The 13,233-nt window shown below is 33.6% G+C and overlaps 1 protein-coding gene across 3 annotated transcripts in view; it reads right to left on the reverse strand.

Annotated features, from left to right (window-relative positions):
* Positions 1-13,233, reverse strand: part of 5PtaseI (inositol polyphosphate-5-phosphatase A) — a 37,115-nt gene that overhangs the window by 11,048 nt on the left and 12,834 nt on the right. For all 3 annotated transcript variants that reach the window (XM_089590608.1, XM_089590607.1, XM_089590606.1), the window contains exons 2-7: positions 7,778-7,891; positions 6,211-6,252; positions 5,989-6,089; positions 1,731-1,818; positions 1,171-1,234; positions 290-510 (exon numbers count right to left, since the gene is read on the reverse strand). In XM_089590608.1, coding sequence (XP_089446734.1) covers positions 290-510; positions 1,171-1,234; positions 1,731-1,818; positions 5,989-6,089; positions 6,211-6,252; positions 7,778-7,840 — 579 coding nt within the window. In that variant the 5' untranslated portion in view covers positions 7,841-7,891. The remainder of the gene's footprint in view (positions 1-289; positions 511-1,170; positions 1,235-1,730; positions 1,819-5,988; positions 6,090-6,210; positions 6,253-7,777; positions 7,892-13,233) is intronic.

A 13,233-nucleotide genomic window follows, 5' to 3' on the forward strand; every position in this document is an offset into this window, starting at 1 on the left:
AAAGAACAAAATTATATCAAAAAAACAATTTTAAAAAAAGAAAAAAAAAAAAAAAAGTATTGGTACAATTGATTTTCCGCTGCAAAAGGACTTTTCCTTCCCTTTAAATAAATTTCCAACTCACCGACCAGCCTCGATATTCAAAAGGAAACCCAAGCCATATCCATTATTCAAATTTCCTCCCAATCTACCTTGAAATATACCACTCTTTATACAGCCACACTCGCACGGTGGAGAGGAAGCCACCCCCTTAGCAGTGGAAAAGGATAAAATTAACTGAGGCACTGACCGTCTCCATGGCGACGAAATTACTGGCATCGTGAAAGAGATGAATGTTTATGAGATCGAAGACGGTGCCACTGATGCTCCACCGCGTCCTCAGGAAGCCCTTCCTCGACCACTTGGCGTCCGGGAAAAAGTGCTGCGGAAACTTGGCCTTCTCCTTACCAGGCACGGCCTCGATGTTCCCCGAGTGTATTTCTTGATCAGTCACGGGCACGAAAACTGATTCTGCAAGCATTATTGTTTTTTTTTTTTTTTTTTTTTTTTCCTCATGTATTCGCGCATGGAAATAGGGCGAGGTCTTGGAGGCTGTTGCACGTATTTTCATCGTACACGAAATGTGTAATTAATAAATTGTTAAATAACTAGACGCCACACATTCCAGTGTAGGCGTTAGAATTTAACATGGATTTTATGATGTTATTCGTGAATTGGTGAAAAATAATTACAACCTTTTTTTCCCCACATAACTTGTGGAGCCCAAATTACAAGTTTTAGTTTACACTCTATTGCTTTTCATTATCAGCAATAAACCAAATACTGAATTATTTTATCAAATTTTTTTGTGCCCAAACTCAGCAGTGTTTTTTGTAAATCGTTCGGAACATGTACATTTTTTTCACCAAACAAATGCTCTTATATTAACTTGATTATTAATTAATTGACATTTTTTTCACGTCATACATTTTTACGCAGCATAAAAAATTTCTTCATACAGTTTTTTGATAGTAATTAAATCGAAACAAAAACTTATAATTTATTTATGTACGAAAAAAAAAAAAAAAAAAAAAAAATGTGTACCAATTTGTAAATAATATCTGAGGATGTAAATTGTAAATTATAAATAATATCTGTGGGATTATCTGAAAAATTAAACACCAGCCGTACCTTTAAAGTCCCAAAGTAGCACGTCCTTTAGACTCTCGTGGGCAAAGTACAGATTCCCAAGCGCCTGAAAATTAATGTGCCACTGTTTAATTGCGTGCACACGCATATATATATATATGTAAAATACACGCCACAAGCGCTGTAATTCAATTGGATCAAATTATTATTTCCATTTCCAGCAATCAAGCTAGTAATTCGGTATAAAATATATGCTGCTGGTCGACAGTATGTTTTTGCACTCGTTATTGTGTCGCGCATTTGATCGATTAGAATTTTTGATACGTTGATAGAAAAAATTTATCATAGCCAAAAAATATTTAACCGAATGAACTACCAAATATTCTCTTGAAACAAGATGATGTATTTTTTTTTTTTTTTTTTTTTTTTTTTTTCGTTAAACAAGTATGTAAAATAAACACTTTCTCAATCTATTAAAATACATACGCATGAAATTGTTATGAGAAAAAAAGTTTCTTGGTTCTGAAAAATTTTTTGTCAGTTTAATCGATATAAATACATATTTGACCATGAGTGAACGAATGTACAATAAAAATGCTCACCGTGAAGTGTTCGGCCGAGGAAAAGTCTTCGTCCAAGAAAACCCTGACTTTGTCGAAGAGCCGCAGCTCTTCCGAAGACATCAACAGCCTAAAACCAAACAAATATTTTCATTTCATCGATTATTATACATATATGTGATGAGTAAGTATGTCGTCCTAAATATGTTTACCTATACATATACGAAAGAGCGCAACGACAATTACTGTATAACTCTCAAATTGGTTACACACACCTGAACTCACGCGCGTGCAAGACGAAAAAAAAAAAAAAAAAAAAAAAAAAAAAAAACTCACACATTGTGAGAACCCCGGTAATTCGCGTAAAAACAGATAAGATTAGAGAGGACGGCATAAAAACATAGAGATAATTATCCCTCGCGCTTATCAATACGTAAATAAATGCACGACACGTATAATTGTGTAGTACGCGTATTATTATACGGATGTTATGCCAAATGTAGACGCGTGAAATAGCTCGCTACCACCACTGCATCGTTCATCGAATTGCCTTGAAAAAAAAAAAAGTTATTATTATTACAGTTGCGGGGAAAGCTCCCGCTTATTATTTGTTCAAAAAGCTCGTCGCAACCCTCCCGTCGCGCATCTTTTTTTTTCTTTTACGTACTTGCGGATCATCGCATCGAGGACACGAGGTGGAAAGAAGAAAAAAAAAGCAAATCGATAGGAGGAGGGGGGGGAGGTTGAAAGCTCCGCGGAGCCTCATTAATCTCGTACACGGTAATACCTCTCGACCATCAGGTGACTCGCGACCTCGCACTATATGCTACACACCTCGTACACGAAGCTTGCGCGCTTGGTTCTGTACATGTATGTATATACAACCATTGTGCTCCTTCCACGGCTATAATCTTGACGCGCTTGCTATACTCCCCCGGTGGTATAGGTGGAGCTTTTTTTTTTTTTTATCTCTTCATCTCTATCAAATCGTGCGGTTTCTTTTTGAAGCGGCTCGCTCAACTGTGTTGTACACACGCCCTATTTTCAACCCTCCTCGCTCAAGTATTATAATGTACTTTATCGCTACCCCATAAGGTGTGCGCGCGTATATTTGTATATTTTTGTATCGGGGCAATAAATATGTGTTATAAAATGTACGTGGGGAGAAATCGGCACTAAGGGTTTTTTTTTTTTTTTTTTCATCATCGAGCTAAGTAGGTGCACTTTTTTTTAGAGAATGTCTGGAGAATGTATTGGAAAAATAACTATAGGTGCATCCATCGAACTATTTGGATGGTAGGAACGTATCCCTATATTGAAGTTAAAATTTTTCAGGCTTGGGCGCAGTTGCATCGTATGGATTTTTTTAACGCTTTAGAAGAAATTTTTCTTTTTTCTTACGTACAGTATATTCTGTGTGCTAGATAAATTTGTTATTCATCACCGTTTGATTCATCAAATGTTGACATTGAAATTTATTAATACTTTCTCAAATAATTTTATTAATTTATTTTTTGTTTTAATTGTAACGCATTGTTATTGTTGGAAAAAATTTTTTCAAGCAATGTGTTTTAAGTAGTGATTACAAAAATTGTTTTTCCGTACACATGATGGATTAAATTATTAGTGAAAAATTTGAAAGAGTATCCGTGCTCAGGTCTGGGCATAGTGTGTCTATTTGATCGAAGATTACAAGCTGAAAATAGTTGGAAAAAACGTAAAAGATTGAAAACAGTTATCAAGATTTAAAAGAAAGGCTTGGATAAATTACATCGTCAAAAGCTTCTTTTTTTTCCTATAACGTATGGAAGTATCGATAAAACTGTGTTCGATTAAAATATAATTCCTTAAAACACGCTTAATTCCACCGAAATTTCTCAAATTTTAATTAAGTGCACCTATAACTCGAAATAGTTACAATTTCCAGGTAAGTGGGCCAACCCCCTCAAACGAGAGCAAATTCAATAATTCAACGTTGGCCAAGAAAAAGAGTACGAGTAACGTTCGATCAGTGAGCCGGTGAACCGCAAGTTTTATCGCTCGGCTAAAATTAAAATCTCGGCCGCGAAAACTAATTCATTGACTCCCCACCCCCATACTATATATTACGTAAGAGCGACCCGCTTGGATTTAAAATTTTGCTATATTAACGAGGATTTTAATTTTTAAAAATAAGGAGAATTTTTTTCTTCCTCCGGAGAGCCTCACGATTTCAAGTTGCGGCTGCTGAGATGCGTGTACAAGACTTCCTTGAACGATATGTGTGTATAATTGAATTTTTTCAGGTCGGGTGAGGTGTGGGGATTTAATGGAGAGCGAAAAAGCTATCTTGGCACCGGAGCGAAAAATTAGTCATTACGAGATATAATTGTATTACGCGAGTGCTCGTAGCTACCGAAGCTCTTGACGTTAACTTAATAATAACGTTTGAACGAATCAGAGTCCAATGCGGCTCTATTTTACTGGATGGTAATTAAGTTTCTGTTAAAGTTTTCTTTTCCAAAGTGGAGTGTCAAATGAATAAGAAATCAATAAAATTTTTCCATGAAAGATGTAAAAATTGTTATGACGTCGTGAACGACTGCATTATCTATCCGTTTAAAATCTAACTATTATGGAACACAAGAATTTGTAACAACATTTAGACTGGGAATTAATTTCAATTTAATTTTTTTTTTTTTTTTTTTTTAGTAACATATTTGAGGTGGAAATTTTTTTTTAACCCAACAAAAATAGTATAGTACGTTTACTTAGCAGAAAAAAGCTTTCAAGTATTAAAATACTTGAAAATAAATACCATTCTCTACAAAAATTTACCGGAACATTTTTGCTAGAAACAGTTTCGTTGCATATTTTATTTTCAGTAGGGATGGAAAAAAAAAAAAAATTTCTGCAGTAAAAATAATTTACAAAAAAAAACTTTGTGTTGGTCAATGTATGAAAAAAGAAAAAAAAAATTGCACTAAACTTTAACACAATATTAACCCATTGGGCCAACAGTTTAATAAAACTCTTTTCACGAAAAAAAAGAAGTAACCCGTGTCAACCCACCGTATGTACACATTGAAAAAGACACCCATCAAGTGTCAAATTCACTTGCACTGGCATGAAATCGCGTGCCCGACGAGAAACAGCAGCGAAAAGACGAGCACAAAACCATTAATAATCAACCAGACAGACAGACAGACAGTTTAACCTCGAGCCTAGATTCTACGAAGAGATACAGTGTATACACATATAGATGGAGAGAGGAAGAGAAAAAACTCGCACCTTATCATGTGGCAGCGAGCGGTACTTTAAACCAATGTGGGCTCCACGGGGGTACTCGACACGCCTAAAGATAAGAAAAACGCAGATTGACCCCAATGTTATTATTTTGACCCCTGTCGCGGAAGTGCCATGTATAATATTATAGTTCAAGTAAAGCAGGCGGTGGAGACAACCACCTCCCACGCTTTGGGTGGCAATTTGATTACTGTGGGCATTGATTATCAAGCGGTGTCTTTTTTTCCACATCTGTGGTTGGCAGCTATTTTGTTTGTTTTATTTGTTTTTGCTTTTTAATCGAAATTTATATGGTAGTTTCAAAGAGAGAGTATTTTATTTTATTATTATTATTTTTTTTTTTTGACAGTTGACATATATTTTGTAAAGGAAATAAAATGTATTCGTATCAGTGGTGCGTAGAAATTTTTGTCGTTTCTATTTTTCGTATTTCTGGGAGAGAAGAAAAACCATCACCGATTCTTTTTTCTACCACTACTACTCTTAACGGGAAACAAGAGCTCAGACTTGGGCACTATTATTTTGAATAGATTTTTGAACGTTTTGAAATAAATTTTCTTCCAAAAATTCAACGCATCATTTCTGCTGGAGAAAATTATTTTATCATTAATTATCTATTGAAATAAAAAACAGAAAAATATTTTTTTTTAACAATAAAAAATAATGAATCATTTTCTTCTTCAAAATACGGTCCATTAGTTTTGTTTGAAATAATTTTTCCAAGCAACTCATTATATGGAGTAATGAAACAAAATATATTTACAACAGAGATAATGTACTATATTCTTAGAAAAAAATTTCATCGTGAAGTAATTGAAAAAATATCCATCCCCAATTCTCTTTAAAGCAACAAAGCTTTTACTTCGAGATGAAATTCTTGGTCGTGGCCATTCACACTTCGAATTAAGTATCTCTAATAAACATGTTTCGCTGGGTAAGTCTAATTTTGTAAATCAGATTTATGACGGCTTCAAGATAAAAAAAAAAAAAATGCAAATCGATCTCATACACGTACCTCACGAAATCCTTGACGTGCCTCATGCTCTCCTCGTAGTTCTTCCCTCCCACTTCCTGGCAGTGTAGGGCAACGAACTTTGGATCGAGTCTTGATATCGTCTGCCACGATGCATGGAACACAGAAAAATAAACGATTGATTAAATAAAATCAATGTGCTGGCTGCTCTGTCAGGATATATTTTTTTTTTTTTTTTTTTTTTTCTTTCTTTACTCAACTTACCGATAAAAATTCCTCCGTCCATACCTTTAGCATAGAACTCGGCTAGAACAAAAAAAAAAAAAAAGATAATAATAAAGACCCTTTTTTTATTCATGAATACAAATCATGGCAACTGTTCGTAATCGCATTAAGTATTTAATTGAGCCCAAGTATTATGTTACGGAATTGATAAGATATCTTGATAAAAGTAATTCTCTAGCACGATGAAACAAGCTTTCTTTGATTTTTTATGATAATAATACATAATTCAATTTTAATTTAACTTGCTTACCAGCTACGCTTTAAATTTGACAATTGATAGCCTATTAAATTATTTACGTAATAAAAATCACGTTAAATTTCCATCAATCAAAAAAAAAAAAAAGTAAAAAAAAAATTAATCATACTCCAAGAGAAAAAAGTAATTCATCTACTCAACAATTTTTTTTTTTTTTTTTTTTTTCTTTCCGATGAAAAGACATTTTTTAATATTATTAACGTTTGGGAAACTTTAGTATATATCTATGATATAAATGAAGAAATATCTCGTTGTTTTGCCAATTTAATACAGTTCCAAAAACTAGTTTTTCTATTACATTACGACACATTATGAATTTTTGGGTTACTAATGTAGTCTTCTTCTTTGAAGTAATAATAAATGCTCGACTCGCCAATTTCGCAATTCAACTCAAAAGCAACAACAAATACGCGGTTTACCACAAACGTAATTACTGTTTTAATCTGTTGAGAAATAGATGCACTAACGTATTCGAGGAAGATGAGCTAAAGAGAACTGCTTGCAGGTCTTTGCACATAGCAAATGCATTTTAAATATTCATAGAATCCCGTAATGGATCTGTGAAACATTGCATTAGATTTTAGAATTTTAAAACCTATTTTTTGCTGTAAACTATGTGCATCATAAATTTAATAGTATCACGAAGCCCAAGTAAGTGAAAAAAGTTAAGTTTGTTTATTTTCGTCTTCATTTAAAATTTTTTTTTTTTTTTTCATCTAGTTTTTTGCATTCAATTATTTTGGCATGATGGAAATAAGAAATCAATAAAATGGCACTTTTTTAGTCTTGAGCACAATCAATTAGGTACATCAAGCCAGCATTATGTACTTGATTGCATTCCCCATTCCCAATATTATGTTAAAACATTAAAACAAAAGTTCTTTTCTGAAATTTTAATGTATTATTTAAGCACAAAAATATTTTTTACACTACAGCGTGCAACATATGTTACACAACAGAAAATTGGCAAATTTTTTTCTTTAAAAAAAATAATTTTATTTTGAAGTATTTTAATACTTTTTTCTTAACTTTTTATTTTAAATTTTGTACTCCTTATAATAAATACATAATTTATCTTTTTTACTAAAACTTCTTCAAGTGTTACAAATATTCAAATATATATTCTTGGAAAAAGCTTTTAAGACAAAGTATGACCTACACGTTCCCAAATTTAAAAAACGAAGAAAAACGAGAAAAATTTCACAAATCACCAAGCGATTTCGATAATCGGCATTAAATTTCAACATTAAAACTTATGGCGAAAAAGAAAAACCGTGAGCCGATAATTACCTCCTCGAAGATGCTGCCGACGTTGGCGGTGATGAGCAGAAACGGCACGCCGGCTGATGACATTTTCACGGGGCCTCCGCAGCTGCGCCTACGCTGCAGCCAAAAGCAACCGGACTGGAAATTGAAGTGCTGAAGTGAGAAATTGTGGAGAAAATTCGCCGTCCGGCAACACTCGTATAACAAAGGTTGAGTTTATATTGATTCGTTTTTTTTTTTTTTTTTTTTCTTTCACGATATCGATTCCAAGAAATCGAATCAGCTTCGGAGTGATTCACGTTTATTTACAAGTGCAATGTGTGTTTTTTTTTTTTTTTTTTTTTTTTTTTTGTTCTCTTAACCAACGGCGAATACGTAAATTCTTGACGCAAGTTAAGAGTGCTCGGGCTAAAGTTAGAGGTTCGGGAAATGCGCGTAATTTTCTAACTGTATTTGAAACGTTGACCGCGCGTGGAGTTATTTTTGTGTTTTCACGGTTATTTGGCGTAAGTGGCTTTGCAAGTGGTACAAATTTTAAAAAGAGTCAAGTGTCGTAAACTTCGAGAATCCCGATAGGGGAACCGGTGCTATTCCGGGCTTACGGAAGTAATAACATTTTATTGTGTCGTACGCCTCGGGAACGGGGCTTTTAATTTATTTTTCAATATGTTTTTGCATCGAAGTATAATTATGTACATACAACAAGCAATTGAATATTGTAATACTATCAAGCCAACAGTGCTATTTCAGAGGTGTATATAAAAAATAATAATAATAATTTTGGTACATTAAAATTTTAATTATTCATAAATATAGTCATGCGCTTGAAACAACACGTATTTTTTTAACCATATGGTGCAATAAATTTTATTTTTTACAATATAAAACAAATGTATTTTTTCTGATTTTTTGGCACGCAAAAAGAATTCAACAAATATACCAACGCAGGCTTCTATGGAAGAAAAACTTTTTGTTTTGTTTTTTTCTTAACCAAGTCTATTTTTACTCTAAACAAAACCTATTGTAACGTACGATAGTATAGGTGAGACTCTACGCTCCCTCTCCTCAAACCTCATAACGAGGGGCCCTAGGGGGCCAAGGGAAGGGAAGTGCGAGCAAAGAGAGAGTCTATTCGGGGAGTACACGACGAGCCTTTGAAGGGAACACACGCGCTATCTTGCCTATGATTACGGTATCTTGAATAAAGGTCCTTGAAGTAATAATCGTTGATCATTCTCGCGAAGCACCTCCTTACCAATATCTTTCCTACGTAACACTATAGTTTGCTCCTAAAATCACGTATGTTTTTTTTTTTTTTTTTTCTTCAAAATTCTGAAAATATGAATGTGTGCTTTTAAAATTTTCCAAATCCACAAATATTATTTTAGCTCGAATTTTAATCCTGAGGACACTGAAAACCTATAACTCTCAAAAGAATCACGTCCATCCACTGCTATATATACCATAAAAGTACACACGGCGCTTAAACACAACAATCGTATCTCCAAAGAAAAAAAAAAAAAAAAAAAAAAAAAAAGATTTTCGATAAACGATTCGCAACAGAATTCCATTGTTGTCGCAACCGCTCACGCGCACATGGGGATCCTTTATTCCCGAGAAGCTAATCGCCCGTCGACTCGAAAAAGAACTTTTTTTTTCTGCTCCCCGGCGCTTTTCTTCCCGTCTTTAATGGCCCATTGCAGCTTTACCGTTCGTGGATACGTATATGCACGTGCTGGCAGGGTTGAAAGCGCGAAAAAGAGAAAACCGGAAGCTTCGAGCCACACGTGCGCTCTTAAAATACGACACAGAAGTGCAATTACCGGGTGTGAAGATGATTACGCTTTCTCGAGAAGTCACATACGCTTAAGAGCTTTTTTTCATGGTACATATCGAAAGTATATAACATAGTTACTCTTGTACCACTTTTGTCGAAGCTCGAGAGCTTTTACAGATTGTATCGTGTTCTTATCCGTCAAGTTGAGGTTCTACAAATACGATGGATTTTGTGATTTTTTTACTTTTAATAAATTGATTTCTCAATTACGATTTAACAATGAAAATAGTTTTGAAAACTTTAATGGGATACGATTGGATTTTTTTTTAATAGTGGAAAAAATTTTTTTTTTTTCACATTCCGGCATCAGATACGTGGATTATAAAGGTTGTTTGGTTTTCTAATATCCGTTGGACAAATTAAATCTAATTAAACAATTTGTTTTATTATTATGTTTCCTATTTATTGTTAAAAAAATCTGCTGATACATATCATACAATATCCCTAATAATTGTGTCTTGAAAAAAATAAAATACAGCTAATTATTTTCTTCACGTAGAAATAAAAAAAAATTCAAGCTTCACTCATTTGTTCATTTTTTAAAAATATCTAAAGTACGATAGACATTGTCAAAAGTATTTATTTTACTTTTTTTTCCTTACATAGATTTATCATATCAGCAATAAAAAAATTAACATTTTAATGTTATAAAAAACTTAACTCCAACAATCTTTCAAAATGTTTTTAAATGGCACTACACTGACAGAGTAAAATTTTTCCAGCCCGTAAAGTACCGTTTAATGATTAATTATTTATAATAATTAAAATATATGTACGAAGAAAAAAACAAAGTTATCCATGAAAGAAATCTTCTAATGATTACGAAAGTACATTTCCTTTGGATGTAAAAACCCTCCTTGTCCGTGAAACATAGTAAATATTAGTCTACAGTCGGTGTACACTTAGGTATGACAAAGACAAAGCTTTTTGCGTAAATACAATGGAAGAGGAACAAAGAGAGCAGGAGTATAATGTTTTTTAATTTTTCCACAAATTTCTCAAATATTAAAACATAGCATTATTTTTATGCTAAAAAATTATTAACTTAAAAGTTGTGATTTTAAAATACATCGCCTGAAATTGCTTGTTTTTTTTTAACTATACACATTTTTTTATAATATTCAACAATAAGCGCGTTAATTTATTTAGAATCTTGTGAGCTTTCTCATATCCATTGTGCTAATTTCATTGTTCAACTTTGGGTACGAGTTGATAACAACCTATTTTTGAACTGTAAAAAAAAAAAAAAAAAAAAAATGATTTGATCGTGATTGTATTTTTTAAAGCCTTTTCAATAAATTAAATTGGAACTATTGTGTGTTGGTGCACGTATCGGTATGGATCGAAATCGTGATATTGATAAGACATTCGTGGCTGAGTGCCTCTTTGATTTTTAGATGGATATTTTAAGAGATACGAATTCGTCCAAAGTACCTCTTATATCCGATTCATCCAGATTATACTTAATTTTTATCACCCGGTACTTTTATCGAACCATTTATAAATCAATGAATCTTCACGATGAATGGTACTGCACTTCCATCCGATCTAATTGTCACGAGAAGCGTAGGTTGCTTCTTCGAGTGTAAGCGTAGTCGGATTGTGCGATCGAAAGATTATCGATCGGATAACATTAAACAGTGAGAAGCGAGAGGTAGAGGAGGAAAAATATTGATAGGCTCGCCGAGGAAAAGCGATGACAATGCTTTCGCTTTGAAAACACGGGCTTGTGCAGAACTCGTACGATTGATTATTCTTCGTTACTACATGAAGATTAAAAATTGTATTTCAATGTGATTGGCGTGTAGAAGAATTATTACACGATTGCAATCGCCACTGTGCGTCCAATTTATTTGAAACAAAACAAAAAAAACCCGTTTGGTTCAATATATTTTTTATTTCTTTTTTTTCAATCATAAAAACTAAAAAAAAAAATATTTCGTCTCAACAAGTAATTATTTTATGAAATTACTGTTTTTCGGTTTATTGGAGAAATATTGATTTCGCGAAATAATATATTTTTCCAGTTCATTAAAATTGTTTTAGTTGAAATAAGTGTTGAAGGGGATTGGGGCAAAGAAACCTTTTTTTTTTTTTTTTGTTCCAAAAAAATCGAGCGCTTAGTGATAATAAAACGAGTGACTTGTTCGAAAAAAAAGAAAAAGAAAAATCTATTACCACCTTTAGACCACAGGAAAGCTTTACAGTGGCTTTAATTAGAGACAACATAGAGCTTTCGAAACCATTAATTAATTAGTTTAAGTGCATTACACTGTTTGAGAGCGAAGTTGGATAAAAAATAATGATGATCAATTCCTTGGATAATGTAAAAAAAGGGTCCCACGAAATTTTGTAGTTTGATAGTACGGAATGTCGTAATTGATTTATTTTGGGAACCTCGTAATTTTTAATTATTATTTAAAAAAATTATTTCACCGCATCAAGTGTAATCGCATCAATGCGACGGAGCAGTGAAAATTTCAGCTAAATCAATCCACCAAAAAATCGTCGTCTGGAAGAAAAAGAATTATCAAATTCCAAACGCAAGCGATTCCCGCAACGTAACTACAGGCGGATTTATAAAAACTCGGTATGTACGGTATACTCTACGTGGGCTCGCAATAATTAAATTTTCCTCTTTTATTCCACGGACCCGTCCAGGTGCGCCATAAATACCAAACAGCTGCGTTACCTGCGTCATCGACTCGCGTCTTAATTTTTAGGATGTATTGCCCGCATAAATGTACACTCGCGTCCAAGCAGCGAACGATTACGCCACTCTTATCTCCTGTTTTGTTTTATTTTTTATTTTTTCACTCCAGGTATTCGTAGGCTGCTCTGGTCACGACGACGAAGGAACAAAAGAGGATTTTAATGAAAGGTTTCATTCACTTTGACGTTGACGATTTTGCCGGACCCTCTTTTTTTAACATTCCAAGGGTATCGATTTCCGTGGGTTAATTCGCTACTGTGTCTATCTTTTTTTTTAGTCAAGGGTCTCGAACAAATCGGCCATTCTTTGTTGTAATTTTTAATGCCAGATTCGTATATTTTCGTGCAGTCGAAAGTTCAGCCAAAAACATTGTGCCGATATTATTTTACTGCAAACGTGTACTAAAAAAAAAAAAAAAATTAATTAATTAAAAAAAACAACATCACCAACGCAAAGAGCATCAACAACATTGAGCAAACAATCATTGAAACAAACACATAAAGTAAAATAAAATTCGTTCTATTTATAGTTACAGCGTAACTCAGATGCCACATCCCAGGTGTTTTTTATGCGTGCGATCATTATTTCCGCGAACAATGAAAAAAAAGCTTCTTCACGATCCTGAAAAAATGCGCACACTTCAATCGCAACCTGTACCCATTCACACTGTCTCGGCTCGAGCGTCCATCGTTAAAAAAAGTGCCATAACGGCACACGACGCACTGTATCTTTTTCTTGTTTTAATTTTTTATTCAGAAAAAAAAAAAAAAAAAAAAAAAAAAAAAAAAAAAAAAAAAAAAAAAAGATTAAGCTCTATCGGGAATAACCTGCGACAGGTATTATTATTCATCACCACGGAGGAAGCCAAATCACAGGCTCCGATCACGCGAGGGCATCCCTCTATCCCCTTTAAGCAGCCGATACTCAAAG

The sequence above is a fragment of the Copidosoma floridanum genome, unplaced genomic scaffold (assembly GCF_036245765.1).
Source record: "Copidosoma floridanum isolate Cflo_tuat_1 unplaced genomic scaffold, Cflo_Japanese_pri ptg000012l, whole genome shotgun sequence".
Taxonomy (NCBI): domain Eukaryota; kingdom Metazoa; phylum Arthropoda; class Insecta; order Hymenoptera; family Encyrtidae; genus Copidosoma; species Copidosoma floridanum.